This window comes from Myotis brandtii, unplaced genomic scaffold (assembly GCF_000412655.1).
Source record: "Myotis brandtii unplaced genomic scaffold, ASM41265v1 scaffold892, whole genome shotgun sequence".
Classification (NCBI taxonomy): Eukaryota; Metazoa; Chordata; class Mammalia; order Chiroptera; family Vespertilionidae; genus Myotis; species Myotis brandtii.
The window spans coordinates 17,967-45,448 of NW_005371656.1; the positions used below are offsets into that span (position 1 = coordinate 17,967).

At 36.4% G+C, this 27,482-nt stretch overlaps 4 protein-coding genes across 4 annotated transcripts in view; all 4 read left to right on the top strand.

The window, feature by feature from the left end:
* Positions 1–167: 167 nt before the first annotated feature.
* Positions 168–1,106, top strand: LOC102259391 (olfactory receptor 4P4). Its single transcript, XM_005885100.1, has one exon. The coding sequence runs from the start codon at positions 168–170 to the stop codon at positions 1,104–1,106; it is 939 nt and encodes a 312-aa protein (XP_005885162.1).
* Positions 1,107–16,768: 15,662 nt separating this feature from the next.
* LOC102259691 (olfactory receptor 5D13) lies at positions 16,769–17,785 on the top strand. The gene has a single exon (XM_005885101.1). The coding sequence runs from the start codon at positions 16,769–16,771 to the stop codon at positions 17,783–17,785; it is 1,017 nt and encodes a 338-aa protein (XP_005885163.1).
* Positions 17,786–24,089: 6,304 nt separating this feature from the next.
* LOC102259988 (olfactory receptor 5D13-like) lies at positions 24,090–25,034 on the top strand. The gene has a single exon (XM_005885102.1). It carries the CDS (start codon positions 24,090–24,092, stop codon positions 25,032–25,034), a length of 945 nt encoding a protein of 314 aa, XP_005885164.1.
* Positions 25,035–25,372: 338 nt separating this feature from the next.
* The window catches only part of LOC102260304 (olfactory receptor 5D14), a 15,817-nt gene continuing 13,707 nt past the window's right edge, over positions 25,373–27,482 (top strand). The window contains exon 1 of the mRNA XM_005885103.1: positions 25,373–25,408. Coding sequence (XP_005885165.1) covers positions 25,373–25,408 — 36 coding nt within the window. The remainder of the gene's footprint in view (positions 25,409–27,482) is intronic.

Here is a 27,482-nt window from a genome sequence, read left to right on the forward strand (position 1 = left end):
CTAAAACACTGGGAGCATTTCCATTCCTTAAACATACTAGTAGTTTCATGATATTGGTGTTATCATCAATCTTATCCATGAACATTTCCAACATTGACTTATGCATTGACTTATAACTTATGCATTCTTTTCAGGGAATTATTAATGCATTTTCTCTGCACTGGGCCATGGAAAATAGAAATAATGTCACTGTGTTTATTCTCCTGGGACTCTCTCAAAACAAGAACATTGAAATCCTCTACTTTGTATTGTTTTTACTTTGTTATATTGTTATTTGGATGGGAAATTTGCTCATAATGATTTCTATCACATGCAGTCCGCTAGTTGACCAACCCATGTATTTCTTCCTTAATTGCCTCTCTCTCTCTGACCTTTGCTATACATCAACAGTGGTGCCCAAGCTAATGACTGATTTACTGGCAGAAAGGAAGACCATTTCCTATAATAACTGCATGACACAGCTTTTTATCCTTCACTTCCTTGGAGGCATTGAGATCTTTATCCTCACAGGGATGGCCTATGACCGCTATGTGGCCATCTGCAAGCCCCTGCGCTACATCATCATCATGAGCAGGCAAAAGTGTAACAGGATCATCCTAGCTTGTTGCACTGGGGCATTTGTCCACTCTGCCAGTCAGTTTCTTCTCACCATCTTTTTACCGTTCTGTGGCCCCAATGAGATAGATCACTATTTCTGCGACGTGTATCCTTTGCTGAAACTGGCTTGCACTGACACCTATGGAATTGGTCTCTTGGTAATTGTTAATTCAGGTCTGATCGCTTTGGTGACTTTTGTGATTTTGATGGCGTCTTACTTTATGATATTGTACACCATCAGGGCTTCCCCTGCAGAGAGCCGTGCCAAAGCTCTTTCCACTTGCGGTTCTCACATCACAGTGGTGGTCCTGTTCTTTGTGCCTGCCCTCTTCATTTACATTAGACCAGCCACAACTTTTCCAGAAGATAAAGTGTTTGCTCTTTTCTACACCATCATTGCTCCCATGTTCAACCCTCTAATCTATACACTCAGAAACATGGAGATGAAGAATGCTTTGAGGAAAGTGTGGTGCCAGAAACCATTTTTGATTGGAAGGCAGGTCATCTGAAGGGTACTTTCCCTTCCCATTACATACCCTGTTCAAGTGAAATTTGTTTCACTTAAGATTATTAAACCAGGAACTATGCTGTAAGAAAAATAACCATGACACTGCTGTCATTTCATTAATATTGTAATTTATTATAACATACTTTCTTCTTTATTTATTGATCTGTATTTCTTATTTATGCCTTCAAATAATTTGAGTCATCATTTCCTTATTTAAGTTATGTTATGCTTTTCTTTGATATTTTTTTCTCTTGCGATATCTGTAAGTTGCTAACTGGTGATCACTTTTTGAATCTCCCTGTACTCTGGTTCCATGCATGAGTCTCTAGATGAACTCTCATATTGATCATCCTAGATCCAGAGGGTCCATATGACTTTGTTACCCTCCTGCATTCTCATCAAAAAGAAGCATCAGAAATTTAGAATTATTTTTACTACTTAGCTTATGATTTCCACATTCATTGTAACAATTTAAAAATAAAAAGTTAGTCATGTGGGCACTAAACAATAAAAATGTTATTTATGTAAAAATAATGGTTATATAAAAATTGGAAGAGTTTTTCTAAAATGATTTTAACAAAAGCATTTTAAAATCACAAAATTTTAATAATCACAGAAAATTTTGCTATAAAACTCTTCTTAATGTAGTAATGAAATGGTGGCATTGGTTATAAATAAAGTAGCCATATAATTTATTGTCCAAACTAAGCCACTTTTGAGTGTATAGCAGGGGTCTAGTTATTATTAGACACAAATGGGATTATGCCAGAAGAGTAAAATGTCTGGCTACTTTTAAATGTCTGAGAAGAATGGATACCCTAGTGAAAATGTATTTGGAGCCAGTGGATTGTAAAAACAAATGTAAATGCTGGTATTGAAATTACCTGATCTAGAGTATGCTTAAAATTTTTTTTTCTATTACCATCAAAATGAGAATGACAAATTTCCAGTTTCTAGGGAACTTCTATGCATTTAGATAGCTATAGAGTTCTATATAATTGAATTTTTCAAATAATTCATTAAATAACAATTTTGTTGATTATTTAATAACAGAGGACTCATTAGACATCATTAAAATAACATGGTGGAATGGAGTAAGACATTATATTGCACAAGTTAGGGAGAAAAAATGGATATAGACTGAATATATAAATGAATCCTATATAATAAAAGGGTAATATGCAAATATACCAAACGGCAGAACAACCGAACAACCAATCAAAGTGTAATATGCTAATGGTGTGCTAAGGCTGCTCAACTGCTCACTATGATGTGCACTGACCACCAGGGGGCAGATAGTCAATGGTTGACCAGTCCCTATGATGTGCACTGACCACCAGGGGACAGATGCTCCGACCAGTAGGTTAGCTTGCTGCTGGGGTCCGGCCAATTGGGACTGAGCAAGATGGGCCGGACACGCCCTGGAGCCTTCCTGTGGTCCCTCCCAGGCCTGATCATGCACCGGTGGGGTCCCTCAGCCTGGCGGCCTGCACCTCGCAATCCAGGACTCCTCAGGGGATGTTGGAGACCCGGTTTCAGCCCGATCCCACAGGCCACTCCCCTTGGGAGGGCACCAGATGCAGGGCTCATGCCTTGCAGTAGCGCAAGCCTCTCCCCATCAGGGCTGATTGGGCGTGAGCCTTGGTTTCAGCCCGATCCCACAAGCCGCTCCCTTTGGGAGGGCACCAGACGCAGGGCTCATGCCTGGTGAGCTCTGCTGCTGCTGCAGTAGCACAAGCCTCTCCCCATCAGGGCTGATTGGGCGTGAGCCTGCGGCAGGCTGGGATGAGTGGGAATGGCAGGTAGGAGCTGCAGGCAGCGTTGGACTGTCGGTTTCAGCTCGATCCCTGCTGGCCACCCAGAGGGACCCCACCTGTACACAAATTCATGCACCGGGCCTCTAGTATATAAATAAAATGATAAAATAATGTCATGTGTATAATAAAAAATTGTAGAGAAGTTCAAATAGAGAAATATTATTGGAGACTTGTCCTTAAAAGTCACATGTTTGTAGATGTATTAAAAATTCAAGAAAATTGTTATTTGAGCAGTTGATAACGGAATTTAGAGTGAAATTATAATGCAGTCTACATGTCAATTTGCATTAATTTATTAAGGGTTACTTTGAAGCAATGAAAAAATTATTAACAAATGTTTTATTTTTAATACTTTATTTTGGTTAAACCTTTAAATTTATCATCCAATAAAATACATTTTATTATTAGTTATTGAGTAATTATAAAGTTATACTAATAACTGAGATGACAATTATAGCCAAGTGCTCTCTCATCATGCTCAAAATAAAAAAATATGAAGTTGGTACAGTTGAACACTAAAATGTAGATGAATAATATCATCCTAGTTGAGGGGCCCTAGTAAGGCAATTTTGCTTTCTTCCTCTATAAAAAAAGCTAATAGTAACTACCTCATGAGGTAATTGTGAGGATAAATGAAAAAGAGTATTGCTCCTCAAATAGAAACTGCTGAAAATAATTTTATTATTGTTGTTATTATTTTAATGTGTAAAGTAATTTTGCGAAACATTTGAACTGAGAATTTTAACATAATATTTCATATTATACAAACATTTTAATCATGTTAGAAATATAAGCATAAGGTTTTTCTGACTTATATCCATACATGTTTAAGTAACATTGTAATAAAATATGATTTCAATCAACATTTGGTATTTGTGAACATTTTTTTCTTAAAAAGCTCTAAGAACTGTAGTTTTGAAATAATGATTTAACTATCTGCTTTATTTACCAATCGAGTAAACTGAAACTCTGAGAATTAAAATTTGTCTAATCATCAAACAACCTAGAGAGGAAATTAATCAGGTAAAATAAATATGAACACTTCAAATAAATTGATGAAACTATCAAAGTTTTATTTCAAACTTGCCAGCAAGGAGGAAGTCCTCATAAAAACTAGATCAAGGATATTACTCTTGATAGTAACAGGTATAAAAGAAAACGTAGAAAGTAGAGTTAGAAGAGATTTTTTGATTAGATAAATATAAGAAAGAATGATTAAAAATTTTAAACAAGGGGGGCAGGGGCACTACAAAGGGTCAATGGGGAAAAAGGGGGACATATGTAATACTTTCAACAATAAAGATTTTAAGAATAAAACATTAATAAAGAAAAACATTTTTTAAGCAAAACATATGTTTGGGTGAATGATTTCAACTCCCCAGAGATGCTCTTAATTGCATTAAATTCCATCAAAGGATTGAACAAATGATTTTCTCCCCAGAAGGGTCTCTAAGGTTTGTCAAATATCTTTCCTCAAATATGAGGAATTTTTCTTCTTAGGAAACTTCTTTGACTGATGAAATCCTTGAAGATACTTCACTAAGAAAATTTTTTCTTATATTTCTTATTTTAATTTATATGATGAATGATGAATGTTCAAAAATGCTATTTACATGTTCATCATTTTGCTGGCATTATTAATGCTTTACTCATTGGTTAAAATATAGTCAATTTTTATAACTGCTCATATGAAATTGAAAAAAATTCTTTGAGATATATGTGGTTACATTGCTTGGGAATGTATCCCTAGTTACTAAGTATTTGAATTTTTTCTTTTGCCTTGATTGGGAATCTCTGTGTATGTCTCTTCCCATCTCCTATAGTTACTGCTTAGTGGCTATTCTTGCTTTGTCATTGGGTATATACATATTAATAACTGCTCTAACTTCATGGTGGATTCTAGCTTATTGTAACATAGTGTTTGTTTCTTTTAATACAGTTAAAGCTTTATGGTCTGCATTCTACTTTTTCACATATCATTTCGGCATCCTTTTTTAAAATTTGACTTGTATAATATCTTTATCCAATTATATATATATGTTAACATGCATATAGAAAAGGGCATGGACAGCATCACGAGTTTTAACAAAATGAGCACACATCTCTAACAAGCACAGAGATCAAGAAGCAGGACATGACCATAATTCAGAAGCATATTTGGTCATTTTATCAGCCTTATGAACACACCCCAAGTTTTATACATAAAAGTGTTGATAGCTTTCTAAGGTGTCTTTTTTTTTTTTTGAAAAACATTCTTGTATATTATCATAATTTTGCCATAGAATTTGGTGAACATAAATAAATGTTTCTGTGAGGTAAAGGCTTGGGTAAATTTCTCAGTAAGTTATGCATGTTTTCATCTATTTTAGTTATTATAAAAATACAAAGTGGGGCAAAAATAGGTTTATAGTTGTGAATACATAAAGCACAGAGTTTATTCTTACCTTAATATTTTTTAATTATTGTATTATTTTTCATACAAACAACTGTAAACCTACTTTTGTCTACCCCTTATATATAAAGCAAACTATCTCTAAAGAAAGCTCATGCAGTTACAATAAAATAAGGTTTTAAGTAAATATAACTGCTAAAGATAGAGAAGATTATTTCATACTATATAGAAGTTTCCCTAATAAAAAAAGATTACAATTCAAATGTTTGTGCACTCAATGATGGATCTTCAAAATAGGTAAAAAAATTTCCAGAGCTATTAGAATAGACAAGTCCTTCATCATCATGGGAGACTTTACCATCCTTGTTCAGTTGATGAGTAAAGCAATACATGTCTAAGGGTATAGAAGTTCTAAATGATATAATGAACATATTTGACCTAGTTAATGCTTACAGAATATGACTTCCAAGAAAACCAGCATTCACATGTTTTCAATACAATAGAAAATTTACCACAATTGATCATTTTCTGGATTTTAAAGCAAGCCACAATGAAATTAAAAAGGCTCAAGTCATTCAGAATATTTTTTATGACAACAATGAAATTAATTTAGAAATTACTAATTTTTTTATTTTTAACTTTACTGGATCTCTTTGTTTCTGAGTTTCTCAAATATATAGGACAGTGTTGGATTTAACTTTGTCATTAAATCTATAAATGTAATTAAATGTTCTGTTTCAATTCTGTAATATTTAATGTCGTATACATGACACCTTCTATCTATAAATGCATGCATATATAAATGACACATGTGTGTGTCATATTAATAGGTAAATGAATTTTCAATTTTAGTTTGCTTGTTGCTTTTAGAAAGAATTGTATTTTTGAAAAGATTTTTATTTTTATACCAATATCTGTATATATTTTGAATCTACTTTTTATTTGTGCATTTATTTGTTATAAGTAAATTGAAGTAAGCTGTTAATATGCTTTATTCCCTATACTATGTGACTGTGTAAGTGACCAAGCTAACACTGCTACACAACAATATTTGTAGCTCAAAATTAATAAATGGAAAAATAAAGTTAAACATTAAAGGTGTCTATGCTTGAATGTGGTCAAGTAATTCACCATCTTTGGACATTTGTTCCCTTATCCTTGAAAGAAAGGGGTGTGGAATGAATATATTCAAACTATGAACATTTTGCTTTCCATTGGTTTCTCTGTTGCTCTCTTTAAAGCAATCAATAGGATGAGATTTGAGTCTTGATTTAAATTATGGTGTCACCCTGCCATCTAGTGGATGTTGTATTTGTATCGGTTGCAAAGGAAAGATAAATTCAGACTTTCTGCTACGATTTTTGCAGAGGGATTTTGTAGTGGACTATTTGTAGAACAATCTAATTATTATGTAATTCTGTTGCGAATAAGACCACAAATATATGAGAGCCTAAGCTGCAATACTGGGGGAAATTAATGCCAACATTTTTTCTCATTACGTCAAACTAAAATGAATGAAAACAAGCAAAAAGTTGTCCCTTGCTTGAAATAATATTAGAATGGAAATTAAGAAATCCATACCACGTTTTTCTTTACTCTTTAATCTTTTTTGAAATATGTTCCATACAGGAGACCCAGCTTAGATCATGGAAAGATAAAGGAAATTGTCTAATCTCATTATTTGAGAATTATCCTAGATATACTACGTAGAGCACTAGTCATGGGTACACACTTCATACTTTCTATTCTCAAAGGTATTACTATCTCTATCTCTGTTTCTGGCCCTATCTATCTATCTATCTATCTATCATCATCTATTTATCCATCCATCACCTATTATCATATTGGATTTGAGAGGCTATTTCAAATTACATTTCTTACTTTTCATAGTATGCTATATTTTTATACTTCTATATGTTTGCAAGAATGGTCTCCTCATTTATACACAAGAATTAATAAAGCTTGAATTAAACCAATTCCTTATTGATTAGCAAGTTTAGAGTATGCCTATTTAATTACTATAATAATTACTTTTATAGGATGGGCAGTTCAACCAACCTGTCAGGTGTGAATACATTCTGTTTTGTTTTGTTTTTTATCTTGGAAATTTTTATTTGCCAGCATTTTATTGACTAATGATGTGGCCATCAGACATTATTTGGCTGTATATTGCTTTCAAAAGGCAGTAAGAAAGTAACTATTTAGAAAAAGGGAGTACATCAGGTTAGAAACATTATACAAAATGAGAATCCCACACATGGAAATACGTGGTCAAAGGTTAGAATAACAAACACCAAACAGGCTCTATTCAAACGAGAGCTTTCCATTTCGTTGAGAAGAATCGTCTCTCTCAGACTTCTACATACACTTCATAATGAACAAAGAGCTTATTTCTTTGTAAGTTGAGGTATGACAACATAGCTATGTAATGGCGAGAAGCTGGGATAGGTTTTGACCTCTGAGACCAATTATCTTTGAGGTAGTGGTTCCAGCCAGGATAGAGGAAGCTTGGGGAGGGCAAGGCAAACCATGAAGGGAAGGGAATGCAAGGAGCCTGCTACCCACTTTACCAAATGCAGCTCCAAAGGGATCTCCTTGCCCCACCCCCACCTCACACAGTTGAGAAGTTTAATGAGGAAAGAGCCTGCATTGTTCATAAAATAATACCGTCCTTTCACTTTGTTTTGTTTTTTAAAATGCAGCTCTTCAAGAATTTCATTTTTAAAAAATCACCTGTCATAGCAGGTGAGTTCACTCTTCTGCTTACTTCCTTTTAACCCAGGTTTCTGATCCTCCTCATGCACTTGCCTGGGTTGTCAGCGCTCAATCGGAAACACTGGCAAAACCTGGAAGAGGTTTGCCTGGCCGGTGGGAGTAAGGGCTTTGATGGCAGGTGTTGTTCGGTCATCCTCAGGTGCTGGCTTCCAGTGACCATGATTTGTCTCAACCCGGAATCATGCTCCATTGAAAGGATCTAGAGGCCAAATGCCCGCTGGGCCACTTCTGTTCCTGGTGATGACCGCTCCTTCCCCGGGGGCCAGGCCACCGACAATGTAATACACATCGGCAATAAGCGGAGTATGGGCCAGTTTGAGACAGCTGCTTCAAAGTTTTCCGATTCGCCCAGGGTCTGCCCATTCTTTAAGAATTGCACATCCACGGTCATCGACGTAAGAAATCCCCAAAGGGATAACCCAGATTCCGGCCATGGTAAAGTGGCCTCTGGAGCCTTGAGCCACAATACTGGTGCAGAGTGCGGTGGGTTTCGGGCCAGGCTGAGGTTCAGCACAAAGCACGTGCCTTGGATCTCATGGGTGTAGGGCTGGGGCAGGGAGCCTTCCAGCTCCCCCACCGCCTTTCGCATCACTGCATGGACCCACTTGGAGACCTTATCCGTGGGGCAGGAGAGTGTAAACTGCGGCCTCCAGAGGGTTAAGAAGATGATTTTCAATAGCCACATTCTGGGTTTTGAAAAGCATGAAGATAATTTAAAAACAATAGGGTATTTTGAGAAGACCAAAAATGAAGCGATCTTATTGAGAGCTCTATGCAAGCATGAGGATCAGTTACAGGACATGGGAAATGCAGAGAGACATTGTGAAGTTTCATTGTTTCTGTATTCTTTCTCAAGAGCCCTCTCCTTCCTTTTACTTACATTGAAGTTTATGTCTGTATAGCCCTTTCTCATGTCCTATCAGTGAAACTGGGCAACCCAGGGGCTATAGGAATTTTTGGGTACTGTGGAAAGTTCCTTTTTTGTTGTTGTTGTTTTCTGTGGTTTTTAAAGTAATGGGATGAATTCTTTCTCTTGAGGACACAGAAAACAAGGCCAGCCTTTCACATTTTAGCTTTGAAATGTTTGAAGACATTACTGAGAGTTCCCTTTTGTTTTTCTTCTGTATTAGAGACATCTTCAGGCCCCTGATTAGGTTATTAGGTGCTAGATGCTGTAGTTCTCATATATAATACCACTGTTGATTACTTAACATTGCAAGGTACCCGTATAATTATCATTAGTTATTGCAACCATTGGCTTACCTGCAATGAAAGGCTGTCAAGAATAAAATGTTCCTTTCCAAACTAAAATGAGAATGGGAGTTACCTCTTTCTGTCTGCATAAATAATTAGTGCAGCAAAATTAAATCCTGTGATTATAATATTAGAACCAAATTTCATTCCCAATACCTATACCTTTTTACAACCACAACCTCTTCATTATTCAACACTTGTCCTTTTGGTACAAAACCATATTACAGGGTTCAACAACTGACACAAATCCCTACTGCATCCCTTACAAATTTTGGCTCCTCCAATCCTCCAACCTTATCTTGTACTGCTACCTGCATAAAACATACTTCTAATTGATAGAAATATGAACATCCAAATTCCTACTTTGGTCCATACTATCTTCTCTGCTTTAAAAGTCTTTTCCTAGAAGTGGGATCACTGGGTCAAATGGCAGTTCCATTTTTAATAGTGAAGAAACTCCACGTTGTTTTCCATAGTGGCTGCACCAGTCTGTATTCCCATCAGCAGTGGACTAGAAAGGCAGATATTACATGATCTAACTTACATGTGGAATCTAATGAACACAATACACTGATTAATCAAATAGAACTAGAGGCATGGAAACATGGAACAGACTGATGAATCTCAGAGGGAAGGGGGGGCAGAAGAGATTAATAAAATAATTTATATGTATATATGCATTGCCCATGAACACAGACAATAGGGTAGTGAAGGCCTGAGGCAGGGAGGAAATCAGATGGTGAGGGTTAAGGGGGAGGAAAAAAAAGGGGGGACATCTCTAATACTCTCAACAATAAAAAAAGTCTTTTGTTTTTCTTTCTTGTTCCTGTAATCTATCTTAGTATAATCTCGCCCCTAATTCAAAGTCGTATTATGATTTTGCCAATCAGGAAAAATATTTGACATTATTCAATGATCTCAAGAGAAGTAGTCTAATTATGCTTGACAAAAGTTTAAGTAAAAAACCAAACAAAACAAATAAAACAACTTATGCATAGTGACAATGCAGAAGAGTGAAATATATTTTAAAGCAAATTATTGTTTCTCCCACAATTTTATAATTACATTATAATGATCACATTATGAACCAGGTTCCTGTATTACTACTCAAAGGACATCTGCCTACTGAACTGGAAATAATTTTGGACCTTGTACAATCAAGTAATTAATTTGCTTTGCATGGGTTGACACACTATGAGTTACAAATCAAATCTTGTCTACTGTCTTTTTATAAATAAAATGTTCAGTTATTTATAAATAAACAGAGCCATGCCTATTGTTGTATTGCCTAGGGCTGCAGGCATGCTAAGACATAGAATTAAAGAGTTAAGATTGAGACTATATGGCTTGCAAAGCCTAAAATATTTACTAGATGAATCTTTAGAGTAAAAGTTTGCTGACACCTTTCTATTAAATCAAGTAAGGAGATTGAGATATTTATATGTTAAGATATGGCAGATTCTTAAACAATATATATGTTATTTTTCTTTTTTAAAAAATATTAATTTTTTAATTTCTTCAACCATTTACATTTTCATTGCTCTTAAAATTTCAAATTGATAGAATGATTTTAAAAAAGACTTTTGATACAATTAGACATTTCTGAAATAAAATGCACTCAGTTCATATTTCCATATGTTTATAATAGCAAAATTTAAAGAATAATAAATGAAGGTACCAATATGAGTTTTATTCATACCAGAAAGGAGGTGGCCAAAGCTCTCCCTGGGCAGATGCTAATGAATGCCCTTTCTTTCTCCCTTCCTTCCCTCCCTCCCTCCCTCCCTTCCTTTCTTTCTTTCTTTTTTTTTTTTTTTTTTTTTTTTTGCTGCAAAACCTTTATTGTTTCATTTGGTTTAATGCATGGGAGAGGGCTCCAGGGTGGTTAAAAAAATGGCTAGTAGTTTCAGGGAGAGGCTCAGGTAAAAGCCAGACACCAGGGGATGCAGAGGGGCCTCTGAAAGGCCTCTGGGCTCCACAGGCTCCTAGTCGTGCTTGAGGGTGAGCCTTTCCAAGAGATACTCGCCCAGCCCAGCCTGGGGGCCAGCAGCCTGCAGAAGTTAGTCACCCATCTTCTTGATGAGTTTCACCTCCTCACCCAGGAAGTGGTTCTCCAGGAAGTCACAGAGCTAAGGGTCTGTGCGGGTAGAACCCAGAGCATGCAGCTCCAAAAGGGCCTGCTTCAGGTTCCTTGCCAAGGCCAGGGCGGCTTCCATGGCGTCCTGAGTTTTGCCCACTCATCCTGGGAAGGCCTCAGCATGTCCTGGAAGAGAATACGGCCACCGTGCCTGTTTTGCAACTTTAAGAGATGCTCAGCGCCCTCGTACTTCTTCTCCGCCAACTCCCACAAGAATTGACCCACACTCCCGAGAGCCACATCATCATGGTTGAAATAGAAGCCCCGAGAGAGGTAGGTGTGAGAGGCCCACAGATGCAGGTTGGCCGGGTGGTTGATGGCAGCCTCCACCTGGGTGGAATAATTCTGACCAATTTGGGAGCTCATGGTTGTTCGGCAATAAGGAGTTAAGGTAGAAAAAAAAATGGTGTGTTGGCTGGTCTCAGAGGTGATTCTGAAGGTGGTGACTAGATAAGACTCTGGAGAGTGGCTGGAGGCTGGAAGAAGGGGAGGGAGTCCTTGGTCTGTTCTGTCCAAACATTGTTGAAGCAAGAGACAGCTCTGTGACTGCGAGAGGACTCGAATGCCTTTACTTTAGGGCAGTGGTTCTCAACCTTCTGGCCCTTTAAATACAGTTCCTCATGTTGTGACCCAACCATAAAATTATTTTTGTTGCTACTTCATAACTGTAATGTTGCTACTGTTATGAATCGTAATGTAAATATCTGATATGCAGGATGGTCTTAGGCGACCCCTGTGAAAGGGTTGTTCGACCACCAAAGGGGTCGCGACCCACAGGTTGAGAACCGCTGCTTTAGGGCCCCATGGTTAGTATCATCCAAAGTGATGACTGCTTCTTGTTTTTGCATATGACTGTCAGCTACCATGGGACAGTTAGAAGCAGCAGGACCTCCAGGTGTTTCTCTGTAATTATCCAATCGTGGAGTGTTTACATGGGTAATACATGGAGGTGTCTTTTTTATCCAATAATATTTATGAATATTACTTCTAAATAAATAAAATAGCAAGTGAAAATGTTATTTTTCTTTTTTTTAAATTCTTTATTGTTGAAAGTATTACATACGTCTCTTTTTCCCCCCAATTGACCTCTCTCCGGCCGTTCCACCCTCCAGCACATGCCCTCACCCTCCTACTGTCTGTGTCCATTGGTTATGCTCATATGTATGCATACAAGTCCTTTGGTTCATCTCTTACCCCCTCAACCCCCACCTTCCCTCATAGGTTGGACAGTCTGTTTGATGTTTCTATGTCTCTGGTTCTGTTTTTGGTCATCAGTTTATGTTGCTCATTATATTCCACAAATGAGTGAGATCATGTGATATTTATCTTTCTCTGACTGGCTTATTTCACTTAGCATAATGTTCTCCAGTTCCATCCAAGCTGTTGCAAATGGTAAGAATGCCTTCTTTTTTACAGCAGCGTAATATTCCATTGTGTAGATGTACCAGTTTTCTAATCCACTCATCTGCTGAATGGGCATTTAAGCTGTTTCCAAATCTTAGCTATGGGAAATTGTGCTGCTATGAACATAGGGGTGCATATATCCTTTCTGGTTGGTGTTTCTGTTTTCTTGGATTATATTCCTAGAACTGGGATTACAGAGTCAAATGGAAGTTCCATTTTTAGTTTTTTGAGGAAACACATACTGTTTTCCACAGTGGCTGCACCAGTCTGCTTTCCCACCAGCAGTGCAAGAAGGTTCCTTTTTCTCTGCATCCTCTCCAGCACTTGTCGTTTGTTGATTTGTTGATGGTAGCTATTCTGACAGGTGTGAGATGGTACCTCATGGTTGTTTTGATTTGCATTTCTCGGATGATTAGTGACTTTGAGCATGTTTTCATGTGTATCATGGCCGAAGGTCTTCTGTATGTCCTCTTTTGAAAAGTGTCTATTTAGGTCCTTTGCCCATTTTTTGATTGGATTGTTGATCTTCCTTTTGTTAAGTTGTATGAGTTCCCTATACATTTTGGAGATTAAACCCTTATAGGAGATAACATTGGCAAATATGTTCTCCCATGCAGTGGGCTTTCTTGTTGTTTTGTTGATGGTTTCTTTTGCTGAGCAGAAGCTTTTTATCTTGATGTAGTCCTATTTGTTTATTTTCTCCTTAGTTTCCATTGCTCTAAGGGCTGTATCGATAAAGATATTGCTACAACAAATGTCTACTATTTTGCTGCCTATGGCTTCTTCTAAGATTTTTATGGTTTCCTGTCTTACATTTAAGTCTTTTATCCAATAAATGTCATTTTTCAATGTCAATAATAAACGTAAGCAGTGAGTTTCATTGTGCTCATATTTAGAAGAGCTGTACTATTTTAAGAAAATTGTTTTCATGAAAAATGAAGCTCAAAATATAATGTTAAGGAAAGGATAGTAGGCAGTATAACAATAATGTGATACTTATTGTATAAGTTTTATATCAAGGTACACAGTAGTAAATATATATTTACGTAGAGAGGTAAAACCAGAAATACAACCATGGTTAAGAGTAGTTCTCTCTAAATTTTGCACCAATAGTTGATTTTTCTTTTGTACATTTCTGTATTTTATAGGTATTTAAAGACAAAATGTTTTACATCTGGTTTAACATTTTTAAAAGATTGATAGGTTAAAGTTGATGATGAAATTATTGCCCAATCTTTAGAAGAAATTATATGTAATCAAAATATCACATGAGACATTACTTCATCTATCTGCTCTGTCTGCAGTCTCCAAGGCAATACTTCCATGATATTCTCCAGGGCTAACATCCCTAGGGTCTGGGTGGCATATAAGTGTAACACTGCTTGGTGCTAGGATTCAGCTTTTTGGTTTCCCTTTTTCTCTGTCATCTCCACGTTTATTTATAATAGATTAGAGGAAATATCATTTCCCTTAAATATTACAACACACTGGAGACCCCTATTAATATTTTCACAGGTTTGTTACCATATATATATTTTTAAAAGTTGAATGCTCAGCAGGGACTTTCCTGGAATTCATTAGTTTTAACAAAGAAGCTTTAGCAAATGAATAAGTCAAATTCTTCTGCGCTCAGGTGAGTTTATTCAATCTTATTTTATTTCACTTTAGAAAGAAGATAATGTACTCCAGTAATCTTTGCAGGAGGCAAACATGTGTGTCAATCTAACTGCCAGGCTATCTACTTAGCCAACTGGAAGTATTTGAATATTCACTGACCTACATCACTAGGAAAGTTTCAGTTTTTGTTGATCACAATATTCTTATCCTTCTGTTTATATGCACAAGCTTTAATTTTAATGACAAACAAGAATTATGTTGTACTATATCATTTGTAATTATATATAATTCCTCAAGATAATTCTCAGAAGGGACAGATTTGGGGGTGAGATCATTATTTTATAATTTCATGCTTTCTAAAATGCCTATAACAGTGTTGAGCACAGAGTGGCTATAAAATGAGAAAGCCGCTCCAGGTCAGATGTCCCTGGAAAGAAGGCAACGAGTGTGCACAGCACCTGGAGCTCTCAGTCAATGAGCATGTTGACACTTCATGGGCCTAAATGAGGGACTGTGAACTTTGACCCCAAGTCTGATGGTATAAATACAGAAGGCAGGAGGTAGAGTGAAAAGCTACCCATGTGGAAAAGATATGTGTGTAGGAATGAGATGAATATATATCAGAAATTATATTTATCTTTCTTTAAATTTATTGGGGTGACATTGGTTAATAAAATTTTATAGGTTTCAAGTAAGCAATTCTATGAAACATCATATGTATATTTCACTGTGTGCCCACCACCCAAAGTCAAATATTCTATTACCATTTATTTGATTCCCTTTACCCTTTATTACCCCTCAATCCCTTCCTTCTGTGTCTATGAGTTTTTATTTATTTTTCTTGTTTGTCCACTTGTTGTTTTCAGTTTTATATCCCACATATGAGTGAAATCATATGGTTCTTAACTTTTTCTGACTTAGCATAATATTTCACTAGGATCCATCCATATTGTTGCAAATGGCAGTATTTCATCTTTTCTTATGGCTGAGTAGTATTCCATTGTATATATGTAGCACGTCTTTATCCAATCATCCTATAGAAGAACACTTTGGTATGTTCATCTTTGATGATGACTATTTCCTTGTTAACCCTGGGATGCTCAGAAATGGTTACAACAGCCATAGAGAATAAATATAGATTTTGGAAAAAGTGAGCAAAAATGTGGTCAGTTATGGATTCACATTCAATGAGTTTTATGTGAAATTGAAAAATACATTCAGGAAATCATAATAAATGTGATGGAAGATCAAACCACAAGTATTAAATAAAAGGAATTTAAAGAAACAATTAAAGAAGACATGGTACAAGGAGATGTGAATGATATGGTTATATATGTGGGAAACCTTTCAGTGCTACCTGTGATCATGGAGGAGAAAGGCATGAAAACAGAGTGAAAACTATGGAGTGTTTAATTTCAGCTCATAACAAGACTTAGAATTTTGCAGAATTCTACATGGAATGACTTTCCTTTTATGCCTAGCGCTATGTTAGGTTTTAGTGAGCAGTCAGGAAATGGCGTTGAGAATAATTGCTTATAATGACAGAAAAAGGCAGTTGAAGCATTTTGGAAGAGCATAAGACATTTTAAAAAAATCCATTGAATCCCTTTCCCCCATAAATGTCCTTATTTTATGCTACTTCAGGAAGATTAGGTCCCATGGGATTTTACTATGAGAACTTGTTTTGTAGGACTCAAGATATGTCTCAGTGCATTGTGAGTTTACAGAGTGGTTCTGATTTAATAGGCAAATCTAACTTCTTTAGTATTAGTATAAGCTTTTACCCCAAAGGGAAATTTAGAGATAACTCTAGCAACAATAGAGAGAAAAAAAAAGAAAAATTGTAACGATCATTTTGTTAGAGCATTAATTTCCTTTTGAGTTTTAACTCTTCCTTGTTAAATTGGTTAAGCATGGAAGAAATTATAGAAACTTATGATATGTATTTCCTCCAAGACAAGCATTTTAACTAAACTCATATTCAGTTAAAAAGCTAGACTGGTCCTTCTCACGATGCTAATTGTCTCTGAGGATACCGAGTCTGAGCATTTAAAATATAACAGAGAACTCTATTTTTTGTTCTTCCTCTCTCAACTACCTTCTTTTATCACTTCACCTGCACAAATGTCATATTCACTCTAGAATTGTGATATTAGTCAAATCTAGCTTCTGAAATAATATAGCAAGTGAAAGCAAGTATTTTCCAAAACATTTTGTATATTCACTATGTCTCTCCACATTTGCTCATTTTAACCTGCCTTATCCAAATGTTGCTTCTCATTTCTCTGAGTCAACTTTCCTCTTCTGTCCACAGGAACCAAGAAAACCAGAGTGCTGACGTGACTTTCATCCTTTTGGGTTTCTCAGAATATCCAGAACTCCAAGTGCCCCTGTTCTTGTTATTCTTAGCCATCTACACAGTCACTGTGCTGGGGAACCTGGGTATGATCATGGTTATCAAGATCAATCCCAAACTCCACGCCCCTATGTACTACTTTCTCAGCCATTTGTCTTTTGTGGATTTCTGTTACTCCACAGTGGTTACACCCAAACTATTAGAAAACTTGGTTGTGGAAGACAGAACCATCTCCTTCACAGGATGCATCATGCAGTTCTTCTTTGCCTGCGTATTTGTGGTGACAGAAACATTCATGTTGGCCGTGATGGCCTATGACCGATTTGTGGCAGTGTGTAGCCCTCTGCTCTACACGGTAGTCATGTCTCAGAAGCTTTGCTCCCTCTTAGTGGGTGCATCATATTCTTGGGGTATAGCCTGTTCCCTGACCTTTACCTACTTTCTATTGGAATTATCTTTCAGAGGAAATAATATCATAAATAACTTTGTCTGTGAGCATGCTGCCATTGTCTCTATGTCTTGTTCTGACCCCTACATTAGCCAGAAGATCATTTTAGTCTCTGCCACATTCAATGAAATAAGCAGCCTGATGATCATTCTTACTTCATATGTTTTCATTTTTATCACAGTCATGAAGATGCCTTCAACTGGGGGGCGCCACAAAGCCTTCTCCACATGTGCCTCCCACCTGACTGCCATTACCATCTTCCATGGGACCATTCTTTTTCTCTACTGTGTTCCTAACTCCAGGAACTCATGGCTCATGGTCAAGGTGGCCTCTGTCTTTTACACAGTGGTCATCCCCATGCTGAATCCACTGATCTACAGCCTTAGGAACAAAGATGTGAAGGAGACAGTCAAGAAGTTATTCAACACTACATTGTCTTGTGATAAATGTAAAGCTAGAATATTAATTATTTCTTTTTGAGAGTATTGGTAAGAGTTATTCATTAGTAAATCAGTACATGAATCTATGGTAAGCTTGCAATTGATAGTCCAACATCTGTTCACCCTAATATTTAGTAAAACAACTTTAAAATTACAAATTATATTAGGGATGAAAGCTCTGATTACTTAAACTAAGTTTTTGATTAAAAAATTGGAGTATAAAGTTTTCTGTGATAGTATACATGACCAAGTGATTGTCCAGGTCAATTTTCCGTTCAATTTAAGCCATGTGAAGTGGGGATTTTCGAGGTGATGTGAGCATCATAGCCTACAATGTAGTAATTTTATAATTTATTTATAGATTATTTTGGATGTTCAACATGCATATTATATAATCTCTGAATAAATATATTGTTTTTTTCAATATTATTTCTTTCATGTTTTCTTTTTGCTTTGGTTAACTTCAGTGCTAGGAACTTCAGTGTAATGTTGAACAAATAGTAAAACTGTGTATCCTTGACTTCCTGATGTCACAAGAAAAGCATTGAATATTTTATATTTAAAATGTTTTTGCTATGTCTTTATAGAACCCGTTTCCCCAGATTAGCAAAGTTATGTTTTTTATTTGTATTTTTTTTTTTGGTGAGTGTTAAACTAAGCTACTTTTTCTTCATTTTAACTCTTAAACATTTTAATGTAACAACTTACATTTTTTGAATTTTCTAATATCAAACCAATTTTTTTTCTGAGAAAACAAATTTAAATGTCATATAAAAGAATTTCCTATTATTTGATTAGATTAATGTGTCAATATTTTATTTGTTTTAAAATCATTTTTATTTTTAAAATACAATTGATATACATTATTATATTAGTTTTTGGTATACAATCCACTGATTAAACATTATATAACTTACTAAGTGATCATCCTGATAAATCTTGCATTCATCTGACACAATACATAGTTATTAGAATATTATTGACTATATTCCCTATGGTGTACTTTACATCCCCATGACTATTCTGTAACAACTAATTTGTACTTCTTCATCCCTTCACCTTTTCATCCATCTCCTCAACCTCCCACTCATCTGGCCACCACCAAAATGTTCTCTGTATCTATAAGTCTGTTTCTGTTCTGCTTGTTTGTTTATTTTTTTAGATTCAATTATTGATATATATGTATTTGTTGCCATTTTATTAATATTTTTGATATATATTTTTCTTCTTCCTCTTAAACAACACCCTTTGGGTAGAGTAATCTTGGTTATAGGTATTTGCTTTTCATCACTTTTGATATTCCTTTCCAATCCCTTCTGGCCTGCAAAGTTTCTGTTGATGAATCAGCTGACAGTCTTATGGAAGCTCCTTTGTAGATTACTAACTGCTTTTCTCTTGATGCTTTTAAGATTCTCTGTCTTTAACCTTTGCATTTTAATTATGATGTGTCTTGGCTTGGTGTGGGCCTCTTTGGGTTCATCTTGAGTGAGACTCTGTGCTTCCTGGACTTGTATGTCTATTTTCTTCACCAGGTTAGGGAAATTTTCTGTCTTTATTTTTTTCAAATATGTTTTAAATTTCTTGCTCCGTCTATTCTCCTTCTGGCATTCTCATGATGGAAATGTTGGTACACTTGATATTATCCCAGATGCTTTTAACCCTAGCCTCATTTTTTTTGGATTATTTTTTTTCTTTTTCCTGTTCTGATTGGGTGTTTTTTGCTTCCTTATATTCAAAATCACTGATTTGGTTTGACTACATCTAGTCTACTGTTGATTCCCTGTAAATTGTCATTTATTTCAGTTAGTGTATCCTTTATTTCTGGCTGGTTCTTTTTTTTAATACTGTTGAGGTTCTCACTAAATTCATTGAGCATCCTTATAACCAGTGTTTTGCATTCTGCAATTAGAAGATTGCATGTCTCAATTTTGTTTAGTTATTTTTTCTAGCGTTTTGTTCTTTTCTTTCATTTGAGACATGTTTTTTTGTCTCCTCCACGTTGGCAGCCTCCCTGTGTTTGTTTTTATGTATTAGGTAGAGCTTCTATGTCTCCCAGGCTTGGTAGAGTAGCCTAATGTAGTAGTTTTATAGGATCCAGTAGCACAGTCCCCCTTATCACCCAAGCTGAGCACTTGAAGTCCACCCTTGCCCCATATAGGCTCTGCACACCCTCCTCTGCTGACTGGTAAACAGAATTAAATAAAATAGTGTTCTGCTTTCTCAATTAATTTTCTTATGAGACTACAGCTCTGGCTGACACCTAATTTGTACCCTAATGACTCTCTATGGAGTCCAGAAAGCCCAGCCAAGTGGTGCCCAGACTGCTGCCCTACAGAAAGTGTGATATAAAATATGTGTATTAGTTTAAGCCACTGAGTAGATGGTAATTTGTCAGGTAGCATAGAAAGCTCATATACCAGGTAACATAGAAAGTTGCTAGCTTTGAGTCACTCTGGTGCAGAAATTGGGTCCAGAGCTGATCCAGGGTGTAGAGGTGTCAGTGATGAGGAACAGATGCAGTGTGGACTCAAGCCAATCCTATGGGGGGAGTAACAATGGAGACCCACTAGGATTCTGGAGCAAGGCCATGCCATTACAATAAATAATTCTATTCCCCATGATCAATAGCCTCTGTTGATCTCAGAGGAGAGAGGAATCAGGTGGGGGAGGGGGCTTGATGAAAGAAGGTGACAAAATTAGCCAAAGAACATATATGCATAACCCATAAACACAGACAGTAATGTGGTGATGGCCAGAGAGAAGGGGGAGTGGGGGTTGGGTGGAGATGGGCAAAGGGGGGATGTGGATATCTGTAATAGTGTCAACAATAAAAATGAAGTAAGAAAATAGCTTCTGTTGTGTTGGGTTCCTGTAGAGAGTGTGGCAATGGTGAGTTGGTTGTTAAGGGCCCAGGGAAAACTTACATGAATCTAATTGGGTGATATTTGGGCATAGTGAGACCAATGGATTCGTTGGTACCCAGTGGCTTTAGGGAGCTAAACATGCTTCTAAAATATATTTTTCATTTTTAAGATGGTATAGGCACAAAGAGATTATATTATTCAATTAGGTTAATATAAGCTTGAAAGGGTAGATTGCTCATATATGGAAGATAACACATTAATTTCAAAAAATAAATCAATGTTTCCAAGAACAATAATGATTATTTTATGTGAAATGAAAAAGGCATAATAAAAGTTATATTATTTATGCATGTCAATGCATGCATGCACGTGCATGCTCACACACACACACACACACACAAACACATTATGCATAGAAAAGATAGAAAAATCGCACAGCAAATGTTAACAGAAATGATCTCTGAATAGTTGCATTTTAGCTTATTTATTTTTCCATTTGCAGTTTACTTTAGTCACCATATTTTCTACATCAATTTGTATATTTTATATAATTACATTTTTAAAAGAAATTTATAAGGTAGGCTTAATGAAGCATCATCTCCAGTGATTTAGAAGAAATTGCATTCTTATAAAAAATACATACAGGAGAGCATTCAATCTAATTTGTGAGTTTGTGATATAAAAAGAAATAATTCATTAAAGATTCTCTAGGGTCAAAATCCCCAAGGTCATGGAAGTATACATAAGCCCTACATAAGTTCTGGGAGTCAGATTCAGTTTCCAAATCAATTTCAATCTCTCTCTCTCTCTCTCTCTCTCTCTCTCTCTCTCTCTGTTTTTCTGGACATTAAGAAAGAAAAATGTTGCCATTGCAACAATTAAAATTTATTGTAAACTTCTTCCATATTTACCAACTTCTTTAGACTTAAAATAATTTTGAATTCTGAGTGGGAACTTCCTTGGAGACTATTAATAGCAAAAAACAGAATCTTCAGGTGAGTTGGTTTCAGGCTCCGTGACCTATCTTGTGTTCTTTCTCATTTATTTGGCATGAATAAAGAAGGTTGACTACTGGGGGATAGCTAGGATAAGGCTTTAGGTAAAACTGAGCAGAAGAATTTAGATTTGATAAATTAGCTACTAGGAAGAAATCAAAGTTTTCAGAGCAAAGTCTGTTATGATAATCACTGTAATCAAGGGAAGAAGAAATTGATGCTCTCACAGTGCAGTCCAGCAGCAGGGAAGCTGGCTGGTACCCAGCTACCATAATTCACCCGAGAACGATTGCAGTTTGCTAAGCCTCCCAAAGACACCAACCTGTGGTTGTAAACAGAGGACAAGAAAGAGTCAGATAATAATGAGAAAGCAAAGGGGAAAACAGAGACAACTTGTGGAAGCAGAGTAATTGGTGAATTAAGACAAATAGGGCCAAGGGGAGATCCAGGAAAGAGCTGAGCTAGACTTTGACATTCCAAATTGTACCTAGATATTCATTGCTGCCCACTTTCATCCTTGATCTGTTTCTTAGAATAAAAAAATAATATCAGGGTTTAAAAATAATACCAATTAGTCATAGTACTAAGGATAAAAAGAGGTGAGGATAGAGAAATCTGCATCTCCTGGATTCCATGATTACCAGATTTTGTGCTCAGTATATTAATATTATTTCCTAATTTAATTTTTACACACCTATGAAATATCTATTACCATGTCAATATTATTGATAAAGAAATTGAGGCTTAGACAATTCCAGTAATTCACCGAAGATCACGTAGTAAATGACAAAGCCTGAAACTGAATTTAAATATACGTTTTCAAAATCATGCTTTTTAAATCATGCTCATCTGTCATTAACTCCCTGTGCCTGCTGATTCCCTTTTCCTCATGTAGGAAATACATGTTTGGAATGGCGCAAGGGGCATTTAGCTATGAAGGGTGTAATAGTTTCTTTCTACCTTGATCTGGTCAGGCAAAACTAAAACGGCATCTTTGTTTATGAGATTCATAATAATTGTCTTATATTAAGTTGAACATTTCAGACATGTTCATGCTATTGGTTAATGGTAAAAGGAGGGGGAGGTGAATGGGAGATATCTGTAATACTATCAACAATAAAAATATATTTAAAAAGAAAACAAACAAAAACTTGCTGCAGGATTAAATGAGATAACGTGTGATTTATCATGAATCTTTAGTTGCAAAGGAAGGGAACCCAAAATAAACTGCAAAAGAAAAAGAAAAAAATTGTTAAATGATTAAGGATATTTCTGCAGTTATGAACTGCTGTGAGTACAAGTTGCTTTTGCTTTCTCAAAATCACATATACAAATATAACAAAGATTGCATGACTCCAAACAAGATAATAACATATGTAACTTTAATCAAAACCCATCTACAATACTGAGAGTGGCAGGAAATTTTGAGGGTGATTATGTAACCATTGGTAACTATTACCATATTCTCTAGCTTCCTCTAGAGCCGTCAGCAAACTGCGGCTCGCGAGCCACATGCGGCTCTTTGGCCCCTTGAGTGTGGCTCTTCCTAAGCCTTAGGAGTACCCTAATTAAGTTAATAACAATGTACCTACTTATATAGCTTAAGTTTAAAAAGTTTGGTTCTCAAAAGAAATTTCGATCATTGTACTGTTGATATTTGGCTCTGTTGACTAATGAGTTTGCCGACCACTGCTCTAGAGAATATGAAAAGCTTGAGCAAAATACATTTTAAGTTGCTTTCCAATTCAGAGATCCTATGAGCATTTAATGCTCTAATATGCCTAATAAAATTATAAAATAAAAATAATAGCCATTTAAAAGTTAATAAGGAATCTAGATCAGTATGTGGACAGCATCAATGACAGTAAGTGAGAAAAACACTTACGTAGGAAAGAAAACAGATGTGTGAGGGAACAACATGTCAAAGCTGTAACTTCATTATTTTATCAGGTTGCCACATCTTTTGTAGAACACGAAGCCAATTATTATAGCTTCAGGAATCATTAATCAAGAGCTTGAAGATATATAGGATTATATTCCTTCAATATCCATCATTTTTTCAAAGCTTGGACATTCTTGTGGTGACTCACAGATGCTACCTTTCTTGTGATCCTCAGGTTGAACATTATGGTTCAACTCATGGTCTGTGGGATAGAACCATCTCTTCATAGGCTGCACATGCAAATAGAACTATTATCGCCTCCAATGCTGTTTGGAGATGAAAGTTAATATCGCTTATTTTGTTCTTTAGATTCCACATTAAGTGAAATCATGTGATATTTATCTTTCTCTGACTGGCTCATTTCGCTCAGCATAATAATGGAAAAGAGGGAACATCTGTAATACTTTCATAATAAAAATAAAAAAGAAGTTAACAGAGCTTAATGTTTTTCCCTGCCACATGGTAACTGTTATATAAACGTACTGTCATTATTATCATTGTTGTTATTTTTATCATTATTTCAGATGTTCTCCAGCAACCACCATGTTGTTAACTGAAGGAAATCTGAGTGCCGGAGCCACATTCACTCTCTTGGGCTTCTCAGATTTTCCAGATCTCCAGGTGCCCCTGTTCCTGGTATTCCTGATCGTCTACATGGTCACTGTGCTGGGAAACCTGGGCATGATCATGATCATCAGGACCAGTCCCCAGCTCCACACCCCCATGTACTTTTTTCTCAGCCACTTGTCCTTTGTAGATTTCTGTTATTCCACTACAATTACACCCAAGCTGCTAGAGAACTTGGTTGTGGAAGAGAGAACCATCTCTTTCCCAGGATGCATCATGCAGTTCTTCTTGGCTTGTTTATTTGCGGTGGCAGAAACATTCATGTTGGCAGTGATGGCCTATGACCGATTTGTGGCCGTGTGTAGCCCTCTGCTCTACACGGTAGTCATGTCCCCAAAGCTCTGTACATCACTAGTAGCTGGACCCTACACCCTGGGAATAGTATTTTCCCTTCCACTCACCTATTTTCTCCAGGCATTATCCTTCTGTGGGTCTAACATCATAAATAATTTTTTTTGTGAGCACTCTGCCATTGTTTCTGTCTCCTGCTCTGATCCCTACATCAGCCAAGTGCTTTGCTTTGCCATAGCCATATTAAATGAGGTGAGCAGCCTGGTAATCATTCTCACTACTTATGTTTTCATCTTTGTCACTGTCATAAAAATGCCTTTAGCTAGTGGGCGCCAAAAAGCCTTCTCCACTTGCGCCTCCCACCTGACCACCATCACTATTTTCCATGGGACTCTCCTGTTCCTTTATTGTGTACCCAACTCCAAAAACTCAAGGCTCATAATCAAAGTAGGTTCTGTATTTTATACAGTGGTAATTCCCATGCTGAACCCTCTGATATACAGCTTCAGAAACAAAGTTGTAAAGGAGAGTGTCAGGAAATTAATTCATCGCTCAATACAATTTTGTTGAAGATTTATATTTCCAAGAGGAATTTGATTTACTATATTGAGAATCGTTCAGTGCTTCTAGTAGAGATGATGATTTAAAATACTTAGGCAATTCACCAAAATTTTAAATCTTTTGCAGTCATTACTTATGTGATAATTTGACTTCTTTTCATTTCAGTGTGAGTTATAAGTGAAGTGATGTAAGTGTTGTAGGTTGAATAATGTCTCCCAAAATATCCATGTTCACCCAGAAGCTCAGAATGTGACACTATTTGAGAATAGGCTCTTTGAAGATGTAGTTAAGGTAAAGATTGAGATGAGATTATACTGGAATAGGGTGGGCCCCAAATCCAAATGAGCATGTTCTTATTGAGAAAAGAACCTGTAAAGATTGAGGTGAGATTATACTGGAATAGGCTCAAATCCAAATGAGCATGTTCTTATTGAGAAAAGAACCCAAGGACACACACAGGGAAGAAGGCTTAGAAAAGATGGAGGCAGGGATTGGCATTTTGCTGCCACCAGCCAAGGCACTCCAGGAACCACCAGAATTTGGATGATGCAAAGGATTCTCTCCTAGCATCTTCAAAGGGTGCATACCCTGCCAGCACCTTGATTTCAGGCTTCTGGTCTCCAGAAGTATGAGAAAATAAATTTCCATTGTTTTACACAACCAACGTTGAGGCAATTTACTGTAGCAACTCTAGGAAATTTACTTAACAGTAAATATGAGACCATAAAATCCAAATTTCGTGACTCTAAGTTGGCATGGTGAGTTATTTTTTAAATAATTCTTTAATTCCATTTAAGCAATGGGAATGTTGGGGTTATAGAGGAATTCTGAAATGTTATAGCTAGGAGTGTGAATATAGATTAGCAATGAGAGCCTAGAGACACAATCTCTCAGATCTGGTCAACTTCTTGGGTCTCTCCGCAGGGCCTCATGTACTTTTATTATAGTGTAGGAAGTGGTGTTAAACATGATGACTCTGAATATCAACTAAAAATGTTGATTTTATAGAAATTTCTAGAAGGATTACCAAAAATGAGAAATCTGTAGATATTAATCTTGCAATATGATGTGTTAAACTTGATTATGTAATTCTATTTGTTAACACAGAGGATATCACAATATGTTTCAGAAATAGTTTGCATAATTTTGATTTGTTTTTAAAGGTTAACTTTTAAATAATTACACATTTTACCTGCATGGCATATCTGCCAGACAGGTACAGCATTATTGCAACTGTTTTGATTGAAATGTCCTCTACGTTTATTATTCATCTGCTGGCCTTAACCCGGTGTGTTGATCTTGAATAAAACTTTCTGACTTCACTTTATACTATAAAGATATACCACAAGTAGGGGAGGCCGGGGGAAGGTCAAAGGGGGAAAAAAGGAGACATATGTACTACTCTTTGTAATACTTTAAGCAATAAAACAAAATTAAAAAAAAGACATACCACAAAACCTCATCTTATATGTGTGAGCAAGTTGGCAATTGTAAAACATAAAGTAAACACATATTTTATTTGTAATTTTCTTCAGTTTTAAGCCAGGGTTTCTACATAACTTTATCATAATATCCAGACTCATTTAAGAGGATATATAGTGCACAAAAGATGCATTCTTCTGTTTGCTCTTACCTCCTAAACCACATGCAATTCAAAAAAAAAAAAAAAGAAGAAGAAGAAGAAAGAAAAAGAAAAAAATTATTCTTAGCAGTGCTGGTTTATAACCACTTCCTGGCTTTTGTACGTCTCTGCCTTACACAGTTGCCATGTCCCAGAAGCTGTGCTCCATCCTTCTGCCCCAGTGCTACACCTGGCCTCATTACATGGCTGCAATCATTTGGGAGCTCTTCTGGGTCTAAATGTCCATAATGATGCCACTGTTTTGTTAGGTGACATGGTGCTGGCTGTTGGCTGGGGTGCCTCAGTATTCTCCCATGAAGTCTCTCATCCGCTAGTAGGTTACCCTGGCTGCCTTATGTAGCAACCTCTGAACAGTGTTTGGAGAGACCGGAAGTAGAAGCTATAAGGTATCTTAGTGCCTCTGCTCCACAATCTGTTTAACCTCACTCCCAACACATTTTCTTGCTAAAACAAGTCACAATTCCAGCTTGCTGGATCAATTCCTGTGCTCCCTAGTGGAAGTATCACTCCTCTAAACTACTACAGCTCAAGGTTCCCCTTATGGGAAGCAGAGATCTGGCTGGTGGATCATTATGAATTAACAGGTAGAAGAGCCACTCCCATTTCCACCCCTCACCCATAAATTCCGGGTCCCATAAATTACTGGAGAAATAGCAGTTGTATACTGGTTGCAGATTTAGAGCACATAACACATCCTGGAGGCCTTTATTCCATTCCTCTGAACTTTAGAGTCTAAGGCAGTGGTTCTCAGCCTTGGCTGCACATTAGAATCACCTGGAAATCTTTTTAAAATCCTGATTTCTGGGCCTCATCCT